The sequence below is a fragment of the Leuciscus leuciscus genome, assembly GCF_965113295.1.
Source record: "Leuciscus leuciscus genome assembly, chromosome: 3".
NCBI classification, from domain to species: Eukaryota; Metazoa; Chordata; class Actinopteri; order Cypriniformes; family Leuciscidae; genus Leuciscus; species Leuciscus leuciscus.
In genome coordinates, this window is record NC_138727.1 from 48,155,533 (window position 1) to 48,170,820 (window position 15,288).

General features: G+C 36.4%; 1 protein-coding gene across 1 annotated transcript in view; it reads left to right on the forward strand.

Moving 5' to 3' along the window:
• The first annotated feature begins 1,192 nt into the window (after window positions 1–1,192).
• Window positions 1,193–15,288, forward strand: part of LOC309495746 (protein dachsous-like) — a 126,943-nt gene continuing 112,847 nt past the window's right edge. The window contains exons 1-4 of the mRNA XM_082165578.1: window positions 1,193–1,327; window positions 1,823–1,891; window positions 2,103–2,266; window positions 2,549–2,593. Of these exons, the coding sequence (XP_082021704.1) occupies window positions 1,252–1,327; window positions 1,823–1,891; window positions 2,103–2,266; window positions 2,549–2,593 (354 nt within the window). The 5' untranslated portion in view covers window positions 1,193–1,251. The remainder of the gene's footprint in view (window positions 1,328–1,822; window positions 1,892–2,102; window positions 2,267–2,548; window positions 2,594–15,288) is intronic.

The following is a 15,288-nucleotide window of genomic DNA, read 5'->3' on the forward strand; positions in this document are numbered from 1 at the left end:
ATGATCTTCGTTACTTGATTTATATTTGATAAACCTTTTTTAATCAAATAAAATAATTACTTATAGAAGTATTTTATTTAAATAAGTACTAAAATTTTATATTTTCGATATAATAACTTATTTGCCTGGCTAAAAGCATAGGCTAAAAGCGGCATCCACCGACTTCCGGTTATTAGCGGCAGCTGACGTCCGGTTTTATTGGCAGCTACTTCCTGCTGCCAGCTGCCGATTTTTCGCTGAACCCCCTCCCGCTCTGCGCTCATGCCTAACGGATCCATTTATTGTCCAATCCTGCTCATGGAGAGCCACTATCCAGCAGAGTTTTGATGCCTTCTTCCAGCAGATTAAGAGACACCAAATTTAGTTTTTAGTTGTTTTTTTCAAATTTTTTATCATCTCTATACCAAAAAAATAAAATAAAATAAACTTTTTTTATATATCATCAGCATAAAATAAAATATAATAATCTTTTATATACAGTGTTATTGCGTGTGACCTTTGATTTGTTCTGTGATGTCACTAAAATGTTGCTGCATGAATATTACGCTAGTTCTGATAAACAAGGCTCATAACTAGTAAGCAATGATAAGATTGTGTTGGCAGTAGCAACATGGAATAAAGGATATCGATTTTTTTGTTATAATATAATCTGAGTTAGAGCAGGGTGTGAATTAGTCATTGTTGTCACGTATCTTTACAGCCTGTTCAATTGCAGGCCAAAGTCCAGCAAAAAGGTCTTTAGATTTATTGCAATGGATGAGTGCTTATTATTAAGGATGATGTTAGTGTGACAGTCATTGTTACAAAATAAACTCTAACTTGGATGATCACTTCCCCAACATGATCTTGTATCATTAAATTGTTGTTATGAGCAGTTTCATTCATTCATTTCATTACTCTGCTTCACTTATTAATAACTTAATAATTCAAGTTAAAATGATTCCATTATGTGACAGAAAAAGAGTGTGAGGTGATACAAGAAGCCAAGTAAAGGTCAATAGCAAAGTCTTATCGGTTTAAAATCTCAGAAATCCTCAAATAAACTTGTAACATGAAACTATTTCCGTACAATCCCTCCCACATTTCTCCTCATTATTGGCTTTATGAAGCACCTTTGATACTTGCTTACACCAGAGACCATAACTGTTTATGACATACAATAAAGAAGAGCTCAGAGGGAGAAATTACACAAGGAATATTCATTCTCTTCCCTGCCAGCCTTCATAATACAGGCGGCACTGACAGTGAATTATGGAAAAGATGGATTTATTCTCGGTTTTATTTATTTTATCTTGTCTTCATGTCCACAGTGTAAGGAGTGCTATTGGTAAGTAAAATTTATTCATAACCAGCTGAAGTATAACATTTAAATTCAAACATTTGTATGTGAGGCCTAACTTACTTTTATAAGATATATCTATTTATATATATTTAGTTCTAGCTGTTGTCTACTGTTAAAAAGCATGTGTTTTACAGGACAAAGGTCTTCTAATTGAGTAAAAGTCAGGATTTAATAGGAAACCGCTTTATTCAATAATATAAGTGAAATGATTTAAGATTAAATGACACAAGTTTGAACATTGGAGTAATATTAGTTATCCAATCCGAGATTAGAGTGACAACTGTCTACTATATGTCACCAGCATATCAGTAAATATAATGGAAATGAAAATGAATCATAAAACTACATGTATGCCCATGTTTAAATTGTTTAAATTGTTATTGTTTTACATATTGTGTGATTTAGTGTATTTTGTGCTACCATATTCAGGCTTTAAGCTGTTTGTTAAGTCCTCAAACCAATAACTTGTTTCTGTTTAAGGTACTTTACCTATAAACTGTGCAGCTGGATCCAATGAAAAAGTAGGGAATATCCAGGAGGGATATGAAGGTGAGAAATGTCAACAATATAAGATGCTTCTTTTCACATTTGTAAATGATATGATTTTTATTGAAACATAAAATAATTTATATTTGATCAAAAACATTTAAAATGCCTTTGCTTGTGAATATTAAGAGTAGTAATGCAAGAACAATTCTGGCATTATCTAGCATTTATGTTTAGATTGTGTGTCAGAATGTGTATTTGATCTGGCCTTCAGGAGATGTAGAGATTATCACTAATATCGGACCTGATGATCATCTGGTGCTGGAGCCACATATCTTTCCCATTGGTGTAACATTTTTAGAGCTGAATTACTCTAATGGAGACCCAACCGCTACTGTACGAACCATCAAACCTCTGGACGCTGATGTACTAAAGGAGGTTTGTCCCTCACTGATCAACATAGTATATATAATATATATTTATAGAGAGAGAGAGAGAGAGAGAGAGAGAGAGAGTATATATAGAAGTAATTATCTCATTCCATTTTCTCAATTTTTATATCTTCAATGGAATTTAATCATTAACTACAAACCAACATTATCCACTGACTGACAGTCGACAGTTGCCCGTTCTGGCATAGTTGGTAGTATTACTTTTTAATTTTTTAATCTCATAAAGAAATGAAGTGCCACATGTCTCTTTGTGTTTTATTTCTTCTAGACAGGAGGGATTTTGTATTATTCACTCACTTGCCAAAACCCATCAGTAAGTTTAAACAATAACATTATCAAATTATTTAATAAGACAAAGTATTCATCACATAAATCTTCACTATAAAGTCTTCATTCTCCATTTCAGCTGAAAAACATCAGGACGTTAGAAGTTCAGGATATCAATGACAATCCTCCGATCTTCCAGAGTAAAACATACAGTGTCACAGTGTCAGAGGTGTGTGTAATGTCACATCTTTATACAGCAGAAGTGTGTTTGGTCACTCAGAGACTCACATCTCTTTGTAAACTGTGTCTTTTGCTCCAGACGACAGCTGTGGGTTCAGATGTGCTCAGGGTGAAGGCTGAAGATGCAGATGTTTCTCCAGAAAACAGCAATATTATATACTCTATACTGGTAAGTCATGAATGATTCTCATATATTTTATTTAATATTAACACAGCAGGTTTACACAAAACTACATGTATCAGTCACTAGATGAAATTTAATTGTTAAATTTACAATAGGTTTGTCAATCAATTAAACATTTAATCATGCCCAATTTCATGTTTTTTGTTTTTTTGAGTTACTGTTTTGATACTTGCAGATTCTTTTAAAGGAAAGGAAACTAAATAATTTATTATTAATCTGTAAGTGTTTCATTTTAATTAATCACTTCATCTTCATTAACAGCCTCCAGCACCAGATGAATTTGAAGCGAGAATTGCCGGAAACATCAGGTTGAAACAACGTCTGAACTACAACCATGCTCAACAGTACATCTTCACTGTGCAAGCTAAAGTAAAGACAAACTCTCTGACATCCTACTAACCTCCAGATTACTTTGATCACTAAACTTCAAACTTGCTTTAGCAGTCTATTCTCTTTAAAGGAATACTTCACACAAAAATTAAATCTTGAGCAACACAAAAGGAGATGTTTAGCAGAATGTCTGCTTTTTTCCATACAATGAAAGTGGATGGGGACCCGGAACAAATTACAAATTTTACATTTTTGGATGATTTATAATTTGAAGGTAGATAGTAATAAAACACTATGTTTTTTTGCAGGATATAGGAGATCTCAGTGACACCACAACAGTTACAATAACAGTTGAAGATTTTGACAATCTAAACCCTTATTTTGATCACAGTCTCTACAAGGCATCCATTGAGGAAAATCAGGTAAATAACATCATGATCAATATTTAAACGCATGTCTGATCAAACAAATGAAACCCTCCATGTCTTTTCTGTCCATGCACAGGTAGGACAGTTTTCAGACATCACTCCTGAAGCCATAAAAGCTCAAGATGGCGACACGGGCATCAACGAGCCTGTACTTTACAGCATAACAGCAGGTGCTGTTAACAGAAGATTTACAACACACTTACATGACATGTGTCCTAAACTAAATAACCTCCTCCTGTTTCAAATTAAAGTTTCTCTGTAGATGTGTGAGAGCTAGAGGTGAAACACTGATTTTAAATCTGATATTATAGAAAATTCCACCAAACTATAGTCAAGCACAGTAATTGTGATAAAACAAGCACTTTACACTGCTAATAACACACTTCTATTTGATTAAAGAAATACAGTCATATTCTATATTAAGTTTCTGATAATAACACAGCATATATCCACATTTCTGTTCCAGTCTTTCCAAATGAGTATCAAAGTAACTTTGACATCGATCAAAACAGTGGAGTCATTTCTGTGACAACGGCACTAGACAGAGAGGAAGTCGACCAGATAACTGTTTACATACAGGTATCAGACGTTTCTGAAGACATTCATGAATCTGAAGAGTTTTCAGGATTGTGTTTGTTTATATTTTCTATTCATGATTTCCTTATAAATAGGCAACTCAGCAGAATGATGCCCGTAAAACGGCTAACGCTGTGGTGTCCATCACCATTGAGGATGTGAATAACAACCCTCCAAAATTTGACCAGGATGAGTACACCGTATCTATTCTGGAAAATTCACCACCGGATCAGTTTGTGCTTCAGACTAGAGTCACTGATCCAGACCTGGTACTGTTCCTGAAAACATCACTGTCTGTTTGTAAAGTAGATCAAATAAACACTAAAATAAAAAATACAGACTTGCAAACACTAAAATGGTGAACCATTTTTAAACACCAAAAATGATGATCCAATCATCCAGAGCTCCCAACAACTTAAAAACACAAAGCGACCGACAGGGGTGTCAAACTCAGTTCCTGGAGGGCCACAGCCCTGCAGAGTTTAGCTTCAACCCTAATTAAACACACCTGATCAGCTAATCAAGTCCTTCAGGCTTATTTGAAAACTGCAAGTGTGTGTGTTGAAGCAGGGTTGGAACAAAACGCTGTAGGGCTGTGGCCCTCCAGGAACTGGGTTTGTCACTTTAGCAAAACCCTAGCAACCACCCATTAATAAATTCGAAAATAGGAAAAATGTCAAAATGAAGCCTGAAAATAGGTCTAATAGGTTAGACAAACTTAGTCCCAGTCACGTTGGAAGTTACTGGGGACTATTTTCAGGCGCTGCGTCATATCATTACGCCTGCTGCACCCATGGTACGGCAGCAAAGTTTCTTGATTATTACGCCGGAATGAGAGTATACTTCCTAGCCATATCAGCCTAGAAAATCACAACTTTTCATTTTCCGTCGGTCTTAGTACACGATGTAACTACAGAAGAGTCAAGTTTTAAATAGGAAAAATATCAAAACTCATTGGTCATTTTTTTGAGAGAGATTCTAATGGTCCTGTCCGATTCAATGATCTATGCTAAGCTATGCTAAAAGTGGTACCGCCAGACCCAGAGATCGGCTGAATGGATTAGAAAATGGTAAAACTCAACTGTTTAACTCTGGGGGAGTTGTAAAATGAGCCTATTTCCAAAAAAAGTGGAGTATCCCTTTAACAAGTAATTCCCCAACTGCTCAGAACACAAAAGAAATTGTTAAGAAATGCAATATTTCAAGTCATAACACTTGAAGTATGTAACTTTTTGACTGTACAAAAGCACGAAAATTCCATAATATGCTTGCAGAGATTTAGGAAACATGCTAAGTTCACATACTTGTGTCTCCTAAAAACAATGTTACAGCCAGTTATTCTACTTTGAAATGTGCGTTCCACGTCAGAACTGTTTTTGTTTTGGTCTGAGAGTGATTCAGCTGCCGATTTACCCAATAGTATTTTGACACCCTGGGTTTATCAGTTAGCAGAAAACACAGCGTATTAGAGCCATGGAAGTCAGCAAGCAAACTACTGTAGGTCAGAAATAGCACATTTTACCCGACCTAAAAAACCTCGGCATCCATCTAAAAATCTCTATGTCCAGAGGCATATTAAAACATGGATAAATCAACTGATCAACTCACACTGTAAGGCTCGTCGCCTTCCATTGTCAGTTGTGCTCATTTCTGTTGTGTGTCCTTCTCAATCTGAGCATCAAGTCTGAGGAGTGGACGAGAGAAACAATCCTCTCCAATATTTTGAATTTGGACTACAGTACCCATTAGCTGGGTCAATACTAGCAGTCAGTACTACATACTGCACCTTTAAAACTCTATTCTAACTAGCCAAGACTTCAAACTTAAACTGATATAGCTGATATCAATTTCCATTTAAGGTTTTGTCAAGCCAACATACAAAGTTTGTTTTGATGTACTTATCTTATCTAGTTTTCTCTCTGATCAGGGTGGGTTCTCTAAAGGTCACTTTATCATGGATAGCGATACCTTCGTTATCAACAGTCAAGGAGTAATATCACTCCGGAGCGACGCCACCTTGGATAGAGAAACTGTAGACAATTACAATATAGAGGTACAAAGCAATCACATTCATTTCTTAAATCCAACTATTTACAAAATGTTCAGGATGACTATTCATTCTGAATGGGACGCTTGCATCGTCTTTCTCAGGTAGTAGCTGTAGACCAGCCTGTCAATGGTTTAAGCTCCACAGCTCGGGTCATCATCACTGTTCTGGACGTCAATGACAACAACCCACAATTCCTTCCTCTCCCAGAGCCCATTGAGATTCAGGAAGGTGCGTACACACCCTCATCACCTGGAGAGGTGTGCAAAATCTCAGCCACAGACGCTGACATTGGAGACAACGGACGTGTCACAATCTCTACTTCCTCACACAGTGAAATATTCAGATTCAGAGAGGTGAGGGGACTTATGAGAAAGGCAGCTGTCACTGTGCCTACAGTAAATGATATTATAACTTTATAAATATGAAATTGTAAAAAAAATAAATAAATAAAAAACGCTTATTTCATTCCTTAAGGATGGGACTCTCCTAGCCATTGAGGAACTGGATCGGGAGACACAGGATGTGTATGATGTGATCATTGTTGCCATGGACCATGCAATCCCACAGAGATATGTACAGTAACAATATCTATTTATTTGTATTATTGCATGATGTAAATATGTGTAGTTCCATTAAATTTGCGATTGGAACATTTTGTGGCATTTCCTCATTTGGAAGGTTGTAAAGGGTTTTATCTGTCTGCCAGCATATAAAGTTTATAAAAGTGATTCCAAGGAAGAACTAGTTGACTGATTGGCCGTAGCTTCATGGAATATAAACTTTGAAAGATTTTCCCAATTTAGTTTGAGGCGTTGTTTAAGTAGCATTACAACCTTGAGCACACCTGCACATTTATATTGTCCTAAAGGTTATATCTCAGTTTATTTTTTTATTTATCTATCTCTAAATGACACACAAACATGCAAAAAGAAGCTGCAGTATGTTCTAGATTTTATGCAGATATTTAAAAATCTGGCTACCTGATACTAGTTCAATCCTTACAAGTTAATTACTGTTAATTCCAGACATTAAGTTAGATATTAGACATTGCAAATATCAACTTTTGGTCTGTAATACGAAAGGTTTGCTTGGTTTAATTTTCTGCAGAACATCACCACAGTGAGGGTCAGTATCACAGATGTCAATGACAACGCTCCAGTTTTCAGCTCTGACACCTACAGGAAAAGCATTCTGGTTAAAGACGCCAAAGTTGGAGATGTGCTGCTGACGCTCTCGGCCACAGATAAAGATGCTGGAAGCAACGCGGTTATTAGTTATAGGTAAGCTTAAGCTAACTAAGCTTCCATTTCATTAGGATCAATAATATGAAGGCAAAACCATGAACACACTTATCTACATCACTCCTTTAAGACAGATGCACGAATGTTGTTTTTCTGTAGTTTCTCTGAAGACTCCTCAATGGTCGCATTGGATGCTGAAACAGGAGTCATCACTTTGACCTCTGACCTTAGCGAGGTCACAGAAGACACGCTGCTAACCCTCACTGCTATAGCGACAGATCATGGAACACCACCAGAATCAGATGAAGGTTTGGGCTTCATAACAACTTTGTTGTTCTTCCTTTGGAGCTCTATCTATCTCTCTAGTGTAGTGTGTTTTTACCTAAATACTGTAAATATGTCCACAAAGAGGCAGAAAAATACTAGTTCTAATGTAGTACTGCTAGTGTTAATGCAGTTTATGCCAGCACAAAACATTTATAGAGTTAAAACTGGGGGGCCATTTCACATGATTGGAAATAACATATAGAGCTACAATAGTCCCAAAATGAATGTATAACAAAATATGATTCACAAATGCGTAAGCAAATATATATTATATATTTACAAACTCATAATTCTTATTCACATAACATGATATGTAAATGAACAACTAAATTTACATTCACTAAATTAAAAAAAACGCAATTCATAAATACAAGTATATTATGTTTTTATGTGTACAAATTGATTGTTGAATCTGCATTTGCAAATCGTGTGTATTTGTGGATCACTTTGGATTTGTATGCAAATTTTGTGCGTGTGAATTAACTTTTTTACATTATATTTTACAAATTAATACATTTTGAGACTATTTCAGCTCCATATTCAACAGCTGTGGCACTTGAATTTATTCACTTTAGGGCTTTTGATATATTTTGTTTAGATTTCAGCACAAATTGTTCTGTAATCTGCTAAAACACTGACTGCACAGTCATTCAAATCTAAAGTGAGCCCTGCATCTTGTGCACATTATGGTACAACACATTTAACAAAAGAACAAACATAATCTTCTTAAATACAAACATAACTTACTCAAATCCCTCCCCCTCCACAATAAATAATAATAATAATAATAAAATCCTTAAACATACAGGGCTTTATATCATACACTCCTGTTAAGCATTAAGCATATACTACAACTTCAGACATCTATAGCCTCTTCAATATCTCCTTCTTTAACAAATCTCAAGAACATCTCCCAAATTTCGTAAAATTAAGAAGACTTCCCCTTGATCACATATGTGAGCTTCTCAAGGGCCAAACTGGATATCAAGTTTTTCAGCCAAAGTCCAAGGGAAGGACAACTTGTATTCTTCCAGCAAAGGGCAATTGAACGCCTGGCTTGTAGTAGGCACAAATCCACCCGTTTTTTCTCTTTGACGGGCAGAGAGCAATTGTCCACATAGACACCCAATACACATATTAAAGAAATATGGAGTAGTTGTAAACTGAGATACATACTGAGTCACTTTTTCTCCAAAACTTTTGCACCTCACCACATTCCCACACACAATGAAAAATTGTGCGTTGGAAATTATTGCATTTAAAACATAAGTCTAGGGTTACATTTATTTCATCTCACCAGAGTGATATAAGTTCTCAATATCCAGTTATATTGTAAGAGTCTCAAACAAGTATTTATTGTTTGTGCTTTTAAACATATTGTACCCCACTCATCAAATGAAATGTCCTGTATCCATGCTCGTCTTTTATTTTCAGAGTTTTCTTTATGATTCTGTACCAGTATATTATATAATTGGGTAATTCGCCCTTTACTGTAACAGTCTTGTGTGGAAAAGGTTTCCAGTGTGGATTATGAAGGGAATTGCACAGAATTCTTTAGTTTAGAAAAAAATTTAACTTCTAAGCTGCAGGTATTTAAAAAAAATGTTTCCGGGGTATATGGAACTTTGATACCAGATTGTCAAATGACATTAAAATATTGTCTTCATATAAGTCCATCAGTCTAACTATTCCCTTATTCAACCATAGTTTAAACCCCATATCATTTTTAGCTGGAGTGAAATATTCATTCCCCCAAATCGGGGTGAAGCAAGACAACAATGGGGCCTCTCCGAGAAATGTATGAACTTCATACCAGATCATAATGGTATTCTTCACAAATGGGTTATGGTACATTTGTGTCCCAAACGTGTGCCCCTGGTTTGCATGTAAGAATCAACCTGACCTCAATAGAACTAACATGTCAAAACTAACATCTTTCTTCTCTCTGTAGCTGAAGTCTTGATCTACTTCCAAATTGCTCCTTTCACTGAGAGTGTGATTTTTGAAAGCTCCTCCTACAAATTCACATTAAAAGAGAATGAACCTGAGGCCTCAATAGTGGGCAAGGTCAAGGCATTAACAGGAAGTCCAGTGGTTACGGTCAGCTATAACATGAAGATACACAAGAATGTCTTCTCTGTGGATGATGAGGGAACCATAAAAGCTCTCAGACCGCTGGACAAGGAGAAAGAGGAGTGGTTCATCCTCACAGTAGAAGCCATAGACTCCAGAACTCCTCCAAACACTGCAGAGACAATGGTACTATTCTTACTTTAAACTAAGGCCAGAAACAAACTCTACACAAGTGCACAATTTATGTTATTGCATAGTGTTCTTTGGTAAAATGTATGTTAATGCCCGCTGTATCCCCCATTTCAGAATGCAATGACACAAGTTGTGCAGTTATAAGTGTTTGCGTTCTCATACTTACCTAGAGTATGTTTTTACTCTTACTCTTAAAGTCTTACTCTTCAAGCACGTCAAAGTCAAAATTTTCTCTTCTTAAAAGAAAGTTGCCACAGGGCTCATTTATATTTGTATTTGACTTTTTTTCTCTCACAATCTTCAGGTCAACGTTCAGGTTGAGAACCTGAATGAGGCTCCTGTGTTTGATGCTGAAATATATAAAGCAGAGATTTTCAGTATCTCTCCTTACAAATTCCCCATAGTGAAGGTCCAGGTGAGTGTGGCATAGACATCAGATATAAATGAAGTGGATGTAGTCAAATCTATTTTGTAATAAGTGGTGTTTGCTAAGGCAAACATCACTGTTACTGTTATTGCTAATACTAAAAGGCTAGTGATTTGTTCAAACCCTTAACCTTAAGTAATACATTTCGACATGCAACTCATCCCATGCCATCTGAGGAGATATGTGCTGGTATTTTTCAAAGTGATCAGACTTACTTTTTTTCTCCTGGCATATAAAATGTTGATGTCTGAAATCTTTACCCCAAAGCAGCTGAGCCACTCTTCACAAAAAGTTCTATACAGAACCCTTGACTCAGTTTTAAAGAACCCTTTATGCTAAAAAAGTTTTATATATCTTAAATATCTCAAATGATTGAATTATACTTTCATGTTTAATGGATTATTCAAAATGTTTCTAGTGGTAATATATGTTTACGAGCTGTTTAATTCATAAAATCTAATTAAGGTTAAAAATCTATTAAAATTAAATCCATAAAATGACCCCATGATGGGAACCCCTAAAAATTCGATATATGAAGTGCCTGACAGAAACTTTTAAGGTTCTATATAGAAGAGTGCTATCCGTAAAAATATTACTGAACAGTGAACTTACTAAATGAAAGTACATAACCAAGCTAATTGTTGTTAATAGTTGTTAATAAACTTGATTTTTTTTAATCACATTTGATTTCATGATTTTTTTATTTTATTTTTATTTTTTTATTCACGTAACTGGTTGAAATGTGGTGTTGTGTCCCTCAGGCATCGGACCCTGATGTGGGCGAGAGCTCAGAACTGCAGTATTCCCTGCTGGAGTCCACAACTCTGCTGGATGTGGAGGCAAGCACTGGTCAGGTCTACGTACTGGATGCATCCAAATTTGGAGACAATCTGTTCACCTTTCAGGTTAAAGCCACTGATAAACATGGACTGTTCACGACTACAACAGTACAGGTGAGCAGAAACAGAGAGAGAAAAAAGAGAAAGCTTTTGTAAGACTGTTTCAAATGACCAATGACATTTTGATTGAGAAGAGAACACCTTTACAAAGATGGACTTCTTGTGTTTGTCACCTGCAGATCGAAGTAAAACAAAGTGTACATCATGACAGCGTCTCAGTAATCTCCTTAAACCGGCCCGTATACATAGTGGAGAAGAACATACCAGAGATGGAAGAGTGAGTAATCTATTTGATATTGAAACATGTTATTGAGACAGAATAAGAGCATTTCTATTTGTGAAGTGTTAATGTGTTTTGAGCTAAGAGGAAACATGTTTAAGGATTAATTAACCCAAAACTAAATTTAAAAATGAATTATTTTACTCACCCTCATGGGATTCCTAACCTGTGTGTCCTGCTATGTTTTCAAAGAAAATGATCATACAGTTCTTTCCCACAAAAAAAGCATAAAAAAATAGTCCATATGACATTTCCAAGTCTAAGTCACCTTGTCTGTAGAACAGACTGAAATTTACACCATTATTTACTAAAAAGCTTCCCTTCTAGTGAGTTAAGTCAGGGTGTCAAATTATAGAAACGGATCGATCATGAGCAAAACGTTATTTTAAGCCAGTTCTTATCAATGAATTGTTTTTTTCTGTTTTACAAATTAGACTGAATTGGTGCTTCATGTACCTCCTCTTATTCTTTTGTGTTATATACACCATCTGATTGTGTGTTTTTTTTCTCAGTTCCATGGGGAAAGCTTTAGGCTGGACTGTGAAAATCCTCAGTGTGAGAGCTGAGGATGGGAATGAGATGCGCACCATTCTTAGAGAATCTAGAGACAAGACTTACGTCAGTTTCATCGCCATGGACTCCAGTGGTGCTGTCATCCAAGCCACAGAGGTCAAAGAGTAAGTTGAACTAATATCAGTTTATTCAGACTAATCTAATGTGGAAGCTGATGTGGAAATGTGCAAGTAACATGTTTTACAATAAATAGAGTTATAATGGTTGTAGCCTTGTGGACAGTGCTCTGACTTTAAATCGGTTATAATTTTAATCAGTTATAAAATTCCTCTGAGATCTGAATACATTCATTTTTATTTTAACTCTGACTGTCCACAAGGCTATTGGTTTGCCAACTATGTTCGTGTAAGAATACCAGTAAGGGATTTTAATTATGTGACAAGTGTGAGCTACAATTGCATGATTGCACAAACTTTTAAAGTGCCCCTATTATGCTATTTTAAAGTTTCCTAATGTTGTTGTGGAGTCTCCTACAACAGGTTTACATGCATCAAAGGTCAAAAAACAGTTTCATTTCCTCATAATATACATTTGCACATCACATCATTTTCAATGATTCTCAAACGACTTGTCAAATGAATCAATCTCTCTAAATCTGCTCTGATTGGCCAGACAGCTCAGTCTGTTGTGATTGGTTTACCACGTACAGCGTGCGCGTCGAAAACAAAAACGGCCATTGCCATAACAACGTCAGCTGTCCCGTAAACTAAAGACAGTAATGAACAATGACGTCGATTTTACCATATCAATGTGAGTGCAAGTCCGATGATGAAACACTGGAAGAACTGTCATTCAACCCGAACCTCCATCGCAAGGACGACTCGAGCAGGACGTTTCTCAGTGATACACTAGTCAGTTTGAGGTACATTGAGATGTTGCAACTAATTCCTCACCATCAGCATTAAAGGGATAGTTCACTTGAAATTAAATTTTGGTATGTTTTAGCTTACCTCAAGGGCATCCAAGATGTAGGTGTCTTTTTTCCCGCAGTAGTTTCAATTTAGATATTTTTAGGTCAAACCGTTCTTGTCTGTCAGTCATATAATGCAGGTCTATGGTCACCACCTCAAAGAGCATGCACAGAGTCCAAATTAAACAATTCCCCATCGTCCAAATTAAACAATTCCCCATCGTAAGTACACATTGATGGCCTAAGACACGAAACGAGCGGTTTGTGTGAGAAAACGAACAGTATTTATATCGTTTTTACCTCTTGAACACAGCCACGTCCAAGTGATCTGAGGACACGCGCGCATCCTGCTGTGTGACGTGTGCACAGACTGGTGCATAGATATATACACTAGATGTCGCCTTGGCTACTGCAGTTCATTGGAAAGAAACCGTAGCCAAGGCGACATCTAGTGTTAATTTGGACTCTGTGCATGCTCTTTGAGATAATGACCATAGACCTGCATTATATGACTGACAGACAAAACCGGTTTGACCTAAAAATATCAAAATTGAAACTACTGCGAAAAAAAAAAAAAAAACTACATCTTGGATGCCCTTGAGGTAAGCTAAAACATACCAAAATTTAATTTCAAAGTGAACTATCCCTTTAACAAGTGCATGTCCATCAACAAACCGATTATTTTACTTGTACTCATTTATTTACTGAGTATTTTTGTAATATATTGCGGTGAACACGTGGAAACTGTATCAATAACTCTGCATGAATGACTGATGTGAATGACTGGTGTAACATAAACGTTGGTAAAACAAATATTGCTCCATGTTTAATCTTTCCTCAAAGTAGTGAGAACGACAGACAATCTGCATTAATAGACACAGTTATAGGTAATAGTGGCCCACAGCTGATTAGCAGAAGAGTTTCAGTAAGACAGTGATAACGTGAGTTAGCCAGTTAGCAGGAGACCTACACAATATAAAACTCAAAACTAATTATTTTGAACACCATCTTTCAAGAGCAAGCGGTTTGCAAATCCTGCATTGAACTCCGAGATTTGAAAAGGAGTCGTCAGTAAAATAAAGGGAACACAGCAAAAGTTTAGTATTATACTGCTGTGATATCGTGGTAAAGATGAACTTTAACCACTGATTCTTCACATGCTCGTCCTTGGGCAGTGAAAAAAAACTGGCTTTACCTTCACATTGTAGAGGACAGCGACATGATGCTGTCCAGTGTCCACAGGAATCAGCTGCCGGTTTGAGGTTCAAGTTTTCCCTGGTGTCTGCACATGCAATAAGTGGGCGGGCAATATGCTAATATTTCGTCTTGACGTCACAACGAAACGGCTTATGACTCATTTGAAAAACAATTTCATTGACTCAGAGTCGACTCTTACTTTTGAAAGACAATAACTTGATATACGGTGCACTTTCATATTTAAAACTTTGCAGGATGTTTTCATTCACTTAGAGCTGTGTTACACACTACATGAAAGGTCATTTTCAAAAATCCATAAAAGGGGCACTTTAACATCACAATACGCAGATATGTATCCAACTTGAAAAGTGTTCCTCCTCAGAATTATGATTTATAAAGAAAAAATTTATGTATGAGCATTAACAAAAATATATACTCTTCACAATTCCCTCTGGCCTGCTTGCCTGAATTACATCTATTCTATATAATTAGGATGAGAGTGTTATGGGCAGCATCTGAAATAATATCTTCACTCCCACAGAAAGCTGAACAATGAGAACAAAGTTTTAACATCTGAGCTGGAGAAGGTTTTTGGTCCTGGTTTGGAAATCAAAGTGGAGGACAGTTCAGGAGACTCTGGAGAACCCAGTCAAGACGCCACAATCGCTCTAGGTGTTGTGCTGGCTGTAATCAGTGTGACTTCACTGTCGACGATTATCTATCTTGTCAAGTAAGTTATTACTGGCCATGTAACTGCAGTCTCTCTCTCTCTCTGTGTGTGTGTGTGTGTGTGTGTGTGTGTGTGTGTGACAGA